This window comes from Condylura cristata, unplaced genomic scaffold, assembly GCF_000260355.1.
Source record: "Condylura cristata isolate star-nosed mole 26May11 unplaced genomic scaffold, ConCri1.0 scaffold00027, whole genome shotgun sequence".
NCBI classification, from domain to species: domain Eukaryota; kingdom Metazoa; phylum Chordata; class Mammalia; order Eulipotyphla; family Talpidae; genus Condylura; species Condylura cristata.
Window position 1 is genome coordinate 8,975,284 of NW_004567128.1, and position 12,709 is coordinate 8,987,992.

General features: G+C 37.3%; 1 protein-coding gene across 1 annotated transcript in view; it reads left to right on the top strand.

Moving 5' to 3' along the window:
• The window catches only part of CNKSR2 (connector enhancer of kinase suppressor of Ras 2), a 207,601-nt gene that overhangs the window by 126,630 nt on the left and 68,262 nt on the right, over positions 1-12,709 (top strand). The window contains exons 12-13 of the mRNA XM_004690082.1: positions 3,562-3,651; positions 5,217-5,431. Of these exons, the coding sequence (XP_004690139.1) occupies positions 3,562-3,651; positions 5,217-5,431 (305 nt within the window). The remainder of the gene's footprint in view (positions 1-3,561; positions 3,652-5,216; positions 5,432-12,709) is intronic.

Here is a 12,709-nt window from a genome sequence, read left to right on the forward strand (position 1 = left end):
AACTAACCAGCATAGAGATATCACAAGATTAATGATAGTGTATGAAGTGAGCTTTATGTTTAGAGGGATAAAGTTACTTTAAGAAGTAGTCGGCAAAAAAATTTTAATGGACTTTTTTTTTATTTCGGTGATTATTGGTTTTCATCAAGAATTAGTAGGTATATGTTATTTCTTAAAGAGATATCTTAAATTTTTTGTATTTTTTATTTCTCATTAATTAAATTTTTGCATAGGAATTAGTCATATATATTTAATAAACCTTAAAACATCACAAAAGCATAAAATATACTTTGTGTATTGGTGTAATAGTGTCCATCTCATATACAACAATAATGCTTATAGTGCTCTTTTTTGTTGTATCACCAGTACTAAAGCATCAAACCACAAAGCTTTTTTTCCATTTGAACTTTGTTGTCAAGTTAAATTAAAATGCTGCTATATACATACAGTGGCAAACATTTCCAAGCTATGATCAAAAGCCTATGTGTTTAGAATTTTTAAAACATTGTCTGCTTCTCAGTCTGCCCAAGACTGCTATTTATAAAAGAATATTACCTTACGTTGTTGTGTCACTGTTTCAGTATTTCAGCATAACATAAAGTGAATTTAGAAAGTAATATTTATAAGCAACATTATTTGTTATATCTAAACAGATAATACTTTTAAATACTTATTTTGATACTTATTTTGATTCACATTGCTAATTTTATAGTTTTCATAATTTCATAGTTTCATAGTTTTATTAATAAAAACAAAAGTTTGACATCCTCCAAAAATAAATTTTAATTAAGACTTTGTATTTCTTTTTTTTTTTTTTGGTCTAATTCATTACATTTCCTCAATTTTGTATTAGTAGTATATAGCACATATCTGAAAAAAAAAATCACTCCATGAAATGTCAATGTTTAAATCTTCTACAAATTTTTCCCTATAGTTGATGAAATAACCAGAAATATCAAAGACTTAATTACATGGTTCAGTGACTTGGCTTCATGGAAATCTCAGAGATCTCAAATACAATGACTACAATTAAGTATTTAACATTCTATGTGTGAGTTTATTTCTTCTTATTTTTGAACACATACATTTGATTCTAAGCCAATCAAGTCTTTGAAAAGTATTAATATATGTAATTATATATTATGTAATAAAATTACATATTATATAATAAAAGCATATTATATAATTGTATAGTTTGTATATAAAATGATATATTTGTAAAACATATGGAACAAGTAAAACAACTGCTCGTTCATTAGATTTTTCACTTTTCAAAAAATTTTCTTGCTAACATATAGAAACAGTGTCAGAACTGTTATTGCTTCAGCTTTGGTGCCCAGGCTGAACTGGAGTTTATTTTTAAAACTAGATTCTAAAGAAATAAATAGTAGGAATTTTGAAAATAAAGCTTTCATAACACTGAAAATCTGGAGGACTGATCCTGCAAAGCAGTTGAATAGACATAACAAAAGGAGAACCTTCTAAAATCTTTCACCCCATGAGCAGAATATGCTGATCTGTATCAACTCACCCAAATTCCCTCTGTAAAAGCACAGAAACCTACTTCAAGAGAATTTTTGAATCATAAGAGATCATTTATAAAGTCATTTGCGCACCTTGAAAGGAAGCCACTAAATAAATACTGCAATGTCTGGCTCATTAGTAATTTTATCATGCCTACTTCAACCTCAGACTTTAAAAGAGCTTAGCAAAACATGCTAAATAAATAATCATAATGAAAAACTACATATTCAAAAGCCATAGGTTTGGCACATTTTCCATAAAAAAAAAGAAACAGAAATAGAACTCTTCTAACTTGGACTAATTTTAGTGACTGATCACAAATTTTGGCTGTGCAAGAAAAGTGAAGAGAGAGTTGAAAGGTGGAAAGGAAGGAAGGCTTCTTGGACTTGGAATATCCAACTGGAGACTGGACAGGCAAACAGTAGTAGCTGGAAAATGGAATACTAGGGGGTAGATGTTACAGCCTTTACCGATGACAAGAGTAAGCACATGGCCATAGAAATGGACAGAGAAACGGAGAGGCCAGGAATATTGGAGGGTGGGTATTGAAGTCACCAGGAATGGTGGCAGCAGTAATGTTTGAGTGCCTGGATTTGAAACTTGGTACTACCCACTTTCCAGGTGTGTTCTTGGACAAATTATCTAACCTCTTTCAGGTTCTCTATCTGGTAAAATCAGGATAATGATAGTATAGTTCTCGTAATACGAGGATCAAACAATACTTGTAAAACCCTAAACAGTATGTGGCCTATAGTAATGATGTGTGTGTTTGTACTGTCATCATGCTCATTACAGTCATCATTGTTATGGACCAGTCCTGTGTGCACCTGCTTTCCATGCAGTCAACATTTATTCAGCTCCTACCATATGCCAGATATGTACTCAGTACAGACATACCTTGGATGCAGTGTAGGACTGGTTCTAGATCAATGCACTAAAGCTAATATCACAATAAAATGAACCCTACAGCTTTTTTGGCTTCCTGGTGCATATAAGAGTTTATGTTTACACTATATCATAATCTATTAAGTACACTGATGTTATATCTAAAAAAAATAGGGTACATGCATTAATTAAGTGTGACATAGACATGAAGGGAGCACATGGCTCCCATACACTTGTTTGACACAGGGTGGTCACAGACCCTCAATTTATTAATGAACAAAACAAAAGCACAATAAAGCAAAGCACAATAAAACAAGGTATGCCTGTGTCCTTTATAAGCTTCTATATAATTTTCTTTGGCTGTTTTGTGCATTAGGAGTTTTTCAAGCAGGTCAAAAATAGTACATTGCAGCCTTACCAAGAAGTTTTCTTTGACGTCTATGCCATGAGTTCTGATTGCTAAAGGAAGATGCTGGCTAGTAGAAATACAATCACAGAGGGAAATGGAAAAGGAATAGAGCAAATGGGACAGGCCAAAACAGTGACTACTTTGATCGGTAAACTAGTCATGTACTCTGCAGCAAAAGAGATGCTTGGGGCAGGTGCAGTTACAGACTATGAAAGAGAATCCAATCATGTTGCTGAGGTACAGTGGTATCCAAAATGTATAGTAGTAGGAGTTAGGAGGTAGTAAAGAGGACAAACTAGCATTGTGGTTTTCCAGCGTGAAACAATTGGTAGATGTCCTGGCATGCAGGTCTAACATAAGGACAACCATCTTAGAGATTGGCTGTCAAGATCTAGACACTTGAGCGTTGAGGAATAAGACAGAGATTCAGTTCTTAAAAAATGAAATAATGACCCTCTTTATAAAGGACCACACTCTTAAAGTCTGGGGCTCCTGAGAAAGCAAACCTATGCTATTCTTTATGACATATAAAAAGTACCTTAAGTTTGCATTATTGTCTGGCCAGTTGCCACAGGCAGTTTCACCTTCTGGCTCAAAACACACATTTTTCATCTACACAATGCCAACCATAATGTTGCATATGAGTGAGTGTGTTTTGCAGACTGTGGCTAAAAATCAGTGTAAATTTGAGCAGACATGGGGAAGAAAAACAATGTGATGTGAATTTTGTTCTCTGTGTTTAGGCAAGCTACGACCTATATCTATGCCAGTGGAATATAATTGGGTGGGGGACTATGAAGATCCAAATAAGATGAAGAGAGATAGTAGAAGAGGTAAGTGTTCTAGAATTTCAGTGTAGGATGGGCTATTGAAACAAAAAGCAAATTTAAATGTTCTTTAAATAGGATGATACAGCTTCAGTGGAAAAATTTTCATTGTCTCATTGACTTTATGGTATATACAAGCCAACTCAGACAAATGTTTGACTTTCTTGATCTTTTACTACATGGATATCTTCTGAATGTCCCTAATGGATTTGGGGTAGATAAGTACAGTGTAAAAAGGACTATCTGATTGTTATTTGAAAGTAATATTTGGAAAACAAAGTCAGAAGTGTGAAACTGCATAAATGAATTGAGGTCAGTAAATAGGGGTAGCTTGTGATAAGTCCCATTGGTCCACAATGCAGCCACACTAATTTGTATACAACCTTAAAATGAACAGTGAAACATGGGTAAAGACTAATGGACACTGGGCCAGTGACTCTAATGTAAACCATAGAGAAATGGAAAAAAAACCTGCTTTGCTTTTATTTCTCTTCTGTTTGCTGTTCAGGGTTATCTTCTTACTTGGGGGTGGGCTACACATGACGTATCTACCAAAAGTAAGTGTTTATGTTCACTTATCTTGCTATTGAGGTGAGCTGTAAAGAGAGCAAATGAAAATCTCAGTACCAGATAGGATTTGTTCAATATGGATATGGTGGGCCCAGTTGGTCATGATGCTACTTCCACTTTCAAAACAGAGAGCCATAAGGTTGTAGATCAAAAATTAAAACAAATCCAAACAAAGCACTTCATAGAACCTAATCTTCCTTCATGGTATGTTTAACCCATTTTCCTGTTATTTCTAGTCAGTGTACAAAATTTATTTCATTACTACACAGACCTACACACCACGTAAGAATAAGCAAACATAAGTATCTGCTTCATTAGTCTTCTTAACACTTGTTTTACACATGAGCATTTCTGAAAATGTTGGTAAATATAGGAACATTAACAGATTCCTTTACATCTGTGTGTTCATCCCATTTTCCAAACTTCAGTCTCTAGCCTCGTTTGTTTTATAGAATTAATAAGGAAGAAAGCAAAAAGAGACATGCTTATCATGTGCCATCTACAAGTCACTCTTGTGAGACTTCATATGATAGTGACATCGTGGGGAAGGGTGGAAGCCTTATGAAGTACTAAATGTTGGCTGTCAATTTAAGCATAGATTTTATGAACTAAGTTTCCTGACTATTGGTTCATAACGCGTTCTCAAACTTCTCCAAGGATATTACCCTACTGTGCCTAAGTCAGTGTTTGTCAAGTTTTAGCAGAATCCCTCTTGGGGAGCCTATTAAAAATTATGAGTCATACATCCAGAACTTCTATCCCAAAATCTGCAGGTGATTCTGATATAGTTGGTCCAGAGATCAAAATTGGAGGATTAACCTACATATTTCTTACTCCCTTATTATCCCAAAAAATTAAGGTCCTATATTTTTACTGCATAGATATTTTATATATTACATCATGATATTTCTGAAATAGAAGTTAATAGCACCACTAAGGAAAAATGGCAGATATGGAGTATTTGCATATTTACATTTGTACATTTATCTCTCTTTATATAGAAAACTCTCTGCTCCGCTATATGAGCAATGAAAAAATTGCTCAAGAAGAATACATGTTTCAGAGAAACAGCAAAAAAGACACAGGGAAGAAGTCAAAAAAGAAGGGTGACAAGAGTAATAGCCCGACTCACTATTCGTTGCTACCTAGTTTGCAAATGGATGCACTGAGACAAGACATCATGGGCACACCTGTGCCAGAGACCACGCTGTACCATGTGAGTAACATCGCAAACACTATGCGATCCAACTTTCTTTTATGAGACTGACACGTGACTCTTTGGAGTAAATTCTAGATGATTATTTTTACCTTACTGCTAAACTTTCACAAAAGATCCCAATTTTAGAGTTTGTGCCATTAAAACTCCCTTAAAACTCCTGAGTTCAATGTGAGTTTATATGTTGTAGTGGGGTAGGTTTTTTTTTTTTTTTTTTTTTAAGATTTATTTATTTGTGCTTACAGAGCTGGGGTACAGGCCAGAGGTGCAGGGGCAGTGAGAGGATTCACCAGAGACAGAGTGGGGAGCAGAACAGGCAGAACGACGATATACTCTGCTGAGGGGAACAGCGGATGGGCCAGGAGAGGTCTGCCACACCATATGGATCACCTCCGGGGCAGGCGGGGATCAAACTCATGCGGAAGTGGCTCAAGCTTCTCTGTATTGTGCTTTAACCCGCTGCGCCACCAGGAAGGGCCCAGAATTTTAATGAAGCAACTTAATAGGCACACAAGTGATGGAGACTATATTAGCTGATAAATTGTCCATCTGATAAACACAGTAAATGGGTAGCTGTAAAATTCAACATAAAAAGTGGGATTTTTAATATATTCATGATTTTATTAAATGGTGAGCATGTACTGTGTACCAGATATGACGGATGATGCTTGAAATGGAAAATGGGAAGATGTAGTGCACCATTATTTGGGGAGAAAGAAGCCAAAAGTCCCAGTATAATGTAACTGGTGTAATGGGTGGGTACAAGAGACATAGAAGGGCCATAGAAGAAGGAAGGTGTTAGCCGCTGGGGAAGTGAGACCAAACTTCAGAATGAGGATCATTGAGTGAAGAGTGAAAGATGAGCGGCAGTACTTTGGGGAGAATGTGCCACAGCTCTGTGAGAAGATGGCATGTTCCAGGGACTTCATAAGGCACAAAATTGTTGTTTCATTAAAAATTGAGGGACAGCAGGTGAAGAAAGGACAGTGGTTGGGCTTAGAGAAGTAGATCGGTAATTTTATGATAAAGTACTTAAACTCATTCTTGCAGTAACAAAGAGCTGTTGAAGGATTTTGAGTTGGGAACTTGCGTAAGAAGATTGGCACATTGGATCACTCCGGGGCAGGGCATTAGTAGAGAGCAGTGAGGCCAGAGGCAGGGCTGTTAAGCTCAGGCCAGATGGATGTTGAGAATCTAGGACAATGGCAGAGCATTCACAAAGTCAGCCCATGCGATGCCATTTTGGTTAAAGGGGAGCTTATTGTGCCAATAAACAATAGTTGCATATTAAGAGTCCATGAAAAGGGCCCTCCCTGGTGGCGCAGCGGGTTAAAGCACAGCACAAAGAAGCTTAAGCCACTTCCACATGAGTTCGCTCCCCTCCTGCCCTGGAGGTGACCACATGGCCAGGCAGACCTCTCCTGACCCGCCCACTGCTCCCCTCAGCAGTGTACTTCGTCGATCTGCCTGTTCTGCTCCCCGCTCTGTCTCTGGTGAATCCTCTCACCCTCCGCATCTCTGGCCTATACCCCAGTTCTGTATGAATAAATAAATAAATCTTTAAAAAAAAAAAGAGTCCATGAAAAACATAAACTACAAATTTTTAAGTAATTTGAACAACTGCTATAGGCTCAGCATATCAAAAACAATCAGTGTTTCACTGCTGTAAGAGAGCCCTATGCTGTAGGTGTAGAACATGGGAAAGCTTTAAGAAAGAAACCCAAGCAGATGGCGTGACACCTCGCAACTGTTCTCAGGTGTAGAGGATAGGTAATGGCAAGCTGCGGAGTGCATTATGGATGTCCGTGACTTTCTTTGCACAGCACACCCTTTTTTTTTTTTTTTTTTTTTTAAGGTGAGCTGTAATTTTTAGACATTTTTTTATATGTGTTTCCATCATTGCTTTTTGCACAATGTTTGCTTCTACTCTCAGGTGTAGTCCCCTTACATTTCCTACCACCAACTCACCAGCAAACCATCACCATTTAATGGAACAGCACTTAATTAGGAAATTGGGTACTGATTTTCGTAGTCTGCTCTCTCTGCTGTAATACTAGCTCTGTGTGGTCGGAGTTCAAAACTTAGAAAATTTAGTTGATTTTAATAGCAGGAACATGTCAGCATTAAATACCCTTAGGCAGTTTATTAATGAATGTGTGAGGTGTTTCTTATAAACAGATCTAAAGTATAATCCTCAGTGGTCTGTGTTTGAAAGTATCCCAGGAAATATATACAAAGCAAAGCAAATACAGTTTGGCTTCAGTGTTTCACTCATGCCTCTTAATTACAACAGAAATCTTTTTATAATAATAAAGAATATTTAGAAGTCTACTGGACCATAAAATGCACAATTTTGTTTTTTATTAATTCCATATACTTGTTGTTCCAGTTCATATTTTTTCTTTGAAGTTATTTAAAAGGAAATCGTGCACCATGTCTAACTACCCTGGTTTTCCAACCATCTAACCATCTTTTCCACCTTTATTTTTTTATTTATTTATTTTTTTTTTTTTTGCTCTCTCTCTACTGAGAAGGAATAAACCTTTTCTATCCTCCTGGCTGATTCCTATGTAAATCAGAAATTGCAGAGATACTTAGAGATACTTTGTCCTGAGGACCCCTAAACTAGATCAGTTTCTCTTACTATGCTCCTTGAACACCTTGTATATTTTCTCCAAAGCCTTTCTTATGATGTGTAATTATAAGTTTGTTTATGGGAATGCTTAATGTCTTTCTCCCCAGTACATCTTTTTCTCCCGTGGGTAATATCTCCATTTCATGCATTACATAACCTCAGCTGTCTGTGCTACTGGAGGGAGGCGGGGGGAGGTGGTGGCGGCGCTAAACAACAGTGTGATCAGTAAGTGAATAAGTGACTGTGACAGGAACTTCAGGTCTCCTGTCAGTATCTCTTAGTTGATATTCTCAGATGACAGAGAGCCCCACCTCCGTGTCCTGAGCCCCATACCTCACCCCCCTCCCAGGTCAGTCTGAGTGGACCCATGGCGAAGTTGCCAGGCTCTCACCACAGGCTCGGTGTCCCACATGCCGGGGTAAACTCTGAGCCTCTTCTATCGTGTTTGCTGTCCCATGTCACTAAATTCTTCTTTGTTTTATCATTAACATTCCATTTCACTTCCACTATTAGAACCCCGCACTCATCAGCCCCTCCTTGAAGTGGCCTCTGGTTGGTTTAAGTTTACAGACGACTGCCAGGCGGATCTCTCTCTGGCCACCCACGCATGTGGGAGTGCAGGAAGCACCTGGTAACTTGCCACACCACATTGGAGCCTCTGTCAAGCCAGGTGCCAGTCTGCACCTTTAATTAGGGTGATTTACAGAACTGTTCTGCTCCGTGGGTGTCCCCAATACAACAGTATTGGCTCCCCCCACCCCCCAGCTCCAGCTCACAGCTTTGGTTCTGGCTGGTTATCTGCTTCCCTTCACTGACATCTCATTACAGAGGTCATAATGTGCCTGTCAACCAGCAGATTTTGGTATTTTTAAAGAGCATAATTATATTTTACCTATTCACTGATTCTCTGTCTGAAAATGTGGAAATTGTTAACTATCAAAGCCCTCCTCTGACCTTAATGCATGCCAGACAATGTGTGTGTGTGTGTGTGTAATTCAAATGTAGTGATGAAAAACTGTGGATAGAGAATGATACAGGACTTTTTTTCCCTTGATATGACATGCATATGACAATTTGCTCTCACCTTAAAGCTGCTATTCTAAACAGAATATAAACAGAATAAACAGATATTCTCATAAACAGAATATTAATTTTAAATCTACATACTGAGATGCCAAGGCAAGTAAAACTTGATTATGGATCCAGGCTCCCTGCAGGTATATTTTCACAAACTGGATCATGTGCTGTTTTTTTTTTCTTTTAGATAGCTTATTTAAAACAGATTTTGAGTAGGTGTTCAAAAATCTGGATAGCTCCTTTCATAATGTACTGATATTTCTGTGACTTAGTTATGTAGGATATAGCTGCAAACATTCACTTGTTACTTCTGTTAAGTACTTTTAGCCATTCTTTCACCTTGGGAGGGGATTTTTGATAGAGCTCCTTGAGGAGAGCTGTTAAGAGACATGTTAAATTGTGTTGTTTTTTATTGCATTCGACATTTAAATAAACATTATGAAACAGATACTACTTTAAGTAATTTTCTAATTTTAGCTTATTTAATCCTCGAAACAACCCTAGGAAGAAGGTGCTGATGTTGTCCCCATTTTACAGCTTAGGAAACTGAGGTACATTGTTCAAGTAAGTAGTAATTGGTGGAGCTGGGATTTGACCTTAGCAGTTTCTTTCTTAGTCAACACACGATACTGTCCCTCAAAAAATAACATAGGGGAGACTTGAGCAATTCCAGTAGTATCAACCATGTGTAGGACCCAGCAGAGTGCTAGGGAATACACAAAAACTAAGACTGTTGCTGCTGCTATCACTAATAATAGCTGACATTTACTGATCACTAAGCTCCTATGCTAAGAACATAGACACCATCTCATTGTATCCTTAAACAGAGGTTGCTACCCTGATTACATCTATTTTACAGATTTGAAACAGTTTGTTCACTGCCATAGAGCTATAATGTAGCAGAATTGAAATATGATTTTAAGCAGTCTGATGCCAGCATACAGTTTTAGATGAGTAAAGCCATTTCTGTTCATAAGGATTTTACCATCTATTACAGAAGACACTATTATTATCACAAAGGTTAAAAAAAAAAACTGCTGTATTGTCAACATATAAGCATTTATAATTAAATGTATTGGCAGGTATAAAGTTTGATTTGTCTGGTAGCTCCCTGACTTAGCTACATTGTTTCAGGATCAGTGTAAGTGAAATAAGAAAATAGTTAATTTTAGGGGGGAAAAGCCATTTCTGTGCTCACATTTCTTTACAACAGCACTTTCTTCCCATTTTGACTTGACTCACCTAGAAAGTAGCCATAGTTCAGTGTGCCAAGATGTCTTTCCTCACCAAGGTACATGCAGACTTGTTATTTGTTAGCTACCTATGCTAAATGTCACTGTCCCGTGTCTGTATGTATTCTGTGATTTCTGTGGATGATTGGATTCTTCCTAGAGTGTCACTGTCAAACGAAGCCCTGGCAGTGCCCTGTGGAGATTTTTTCCCATTGGTCTACTACCGTAGGGCAGTGACTCAAAGTATAGACTGTCCTTGGCATTGCTCCTGGTGGCTAAAGCGTGATTCAGAAGTGGCAAGGCTTATCTGTGATTCTTAAACGCAAATAAACATAGTTTCACAGACTTTAATTTTTACTTAAGACTAGATATCACCAATTAGTAACCTATTAAATGATTTTAAAAGGTTGAAAATTGAATAATCATAAAATGATTCATTAGAATGAATATTCTTCATTTCATATTTTTTCTTTTTTTTTTAAGATTTATTTTATGTTTGCATGGAGAACTGGGGTACAGGTCAGAGATGCAGGTGTGATGAGAGGATTCACCAGAGATAGAGTGGGGTCAGAACAGGCCAATCCACAAAGCACACTCCTGAGGGGAGCAGCAGACCGGACAGGAGAGGTCTGCTGTGCCATGTGGGTCACCTCCGGGGCAGGCTTTCAAACTGGAACTGATGAGGCTGCGGCTAGCTTGAAGTGCTGTGCCCTAACCCATTGCCCCACCAGGGAGGGCCCCGTATTTTTTCTAAGAACCACTTAACCAACAATACAGTTAAGCGCTTAATGCATGGGCATGAATGTGGATAATTCTGATTGCCAAGGTTTTTAGGAATGCTACGTTGATGCATCATCAGGATTTTTTTTAAGTAATCTATAGTTTTCAGGTCCTATTTTTCATAAATTATCATTACACTTTCATCACTGTGGGGTTTTAGGTTGTTCTCTTTATCCACTAGCATGTTTTGATTCGTTACCCACAATTTTCTAAGAATGCTATTTCCAATCTCCCATACCTGAACAGTATTTACACTGTCATTGTATTGATATCACCTACTCATTTTTCCATTGGAACTTGGAAACAGAGGGACAGATGGACTGCGAGTTCTATTGGTCTGTCTTGGGGGTCAGTCCTTAAAAATTCTTGGTGCTCACTGTGTTGGCTGTAGGTATGTGGTTCTTTAAGAAAAAGAAAAGAAAAGCAATCAGGCTTTTCTTGTCTATGAATATGAAGCAGTTTTATGAAATGCTAGTCCATGAAGTCTAGGGAAAAATTCCTTTTGTCTCCTAACCCATGTATTTTAATAGTTATTTTTGATTCTCTATATTTTAGAAGTTTTGTTTTTAACAAATCAATTGTCAGAAAGACCCCACCTCATTTTCGAATTCACCACTAACTCGTGTATTTATTACCGAATTGGGTAAACAAGGTAGATAAAAATAGAAATACTCTTTGGGGACATAAAGATTCACAAGGTTTCAGTTCCAGACAAGGTAAAACATACACTTCATCTTTTCCATACAAACCCCATAGCAATGAGAAAATGCATAAGTCACCTGTCCAAAGTAAGTGGAAAGGAAGACCTGCTAGGGACCCCAGACCAACCACCTACCTAGTGGCAATGGTCCAATAGGACAGAAACCCTTTACAGCAGCTGCCTGTTCATAAGGTGGAATCCATGTAAAAAGTTTCTTCTCCACAAGGGTAAAACCTTCCACTCACTAAGAAGACAATGATCATCTAAATGTATATATATCCAATAACAGTTATAAAATACTAACAGTAAAATCTATCAGAATGTGAAGGAGAAATTGACAAATAAAGTAAAATGTCAAAGATGTAGAGGTACTGACTACCTTCCAGTGCTATCTGACTCTGAGCAATAGCTAAATGTGCATTCTTGTCAAGATACTCATCGGCATAGATCATATATTGACTCATAAGTCAGCCTTAATTTTAAATCAATCAGAATCTTAGGAAGTATGTCCTTTGGGGATAGTGGACGCAGACTAGAAATCAGTGACAAACCACAGGTCTCCAACCATGTGAAAATTAAAGAACACATTTCTAAATAACCCATAGGTAAAAGAGGAAGGCTCAAAGAAATCTGAACTGAATAAAGATGAGAACACAGTATTTGCTTACTGGGAAATTTATAGCATTAAATGCTTATTTCAGAAATGAAAAATGTGTGAGGTGTTCATCTAAGCTCCCACCTCAAAAAAAAAAAAAAAGCAGCAGGGAGACAATAAAAAACATGAATCAATGAAATTTAAAAACAAAAACAGTACAGAAAATCAATCAAAACAAAAGTCACGGGTTTTTTTTTGA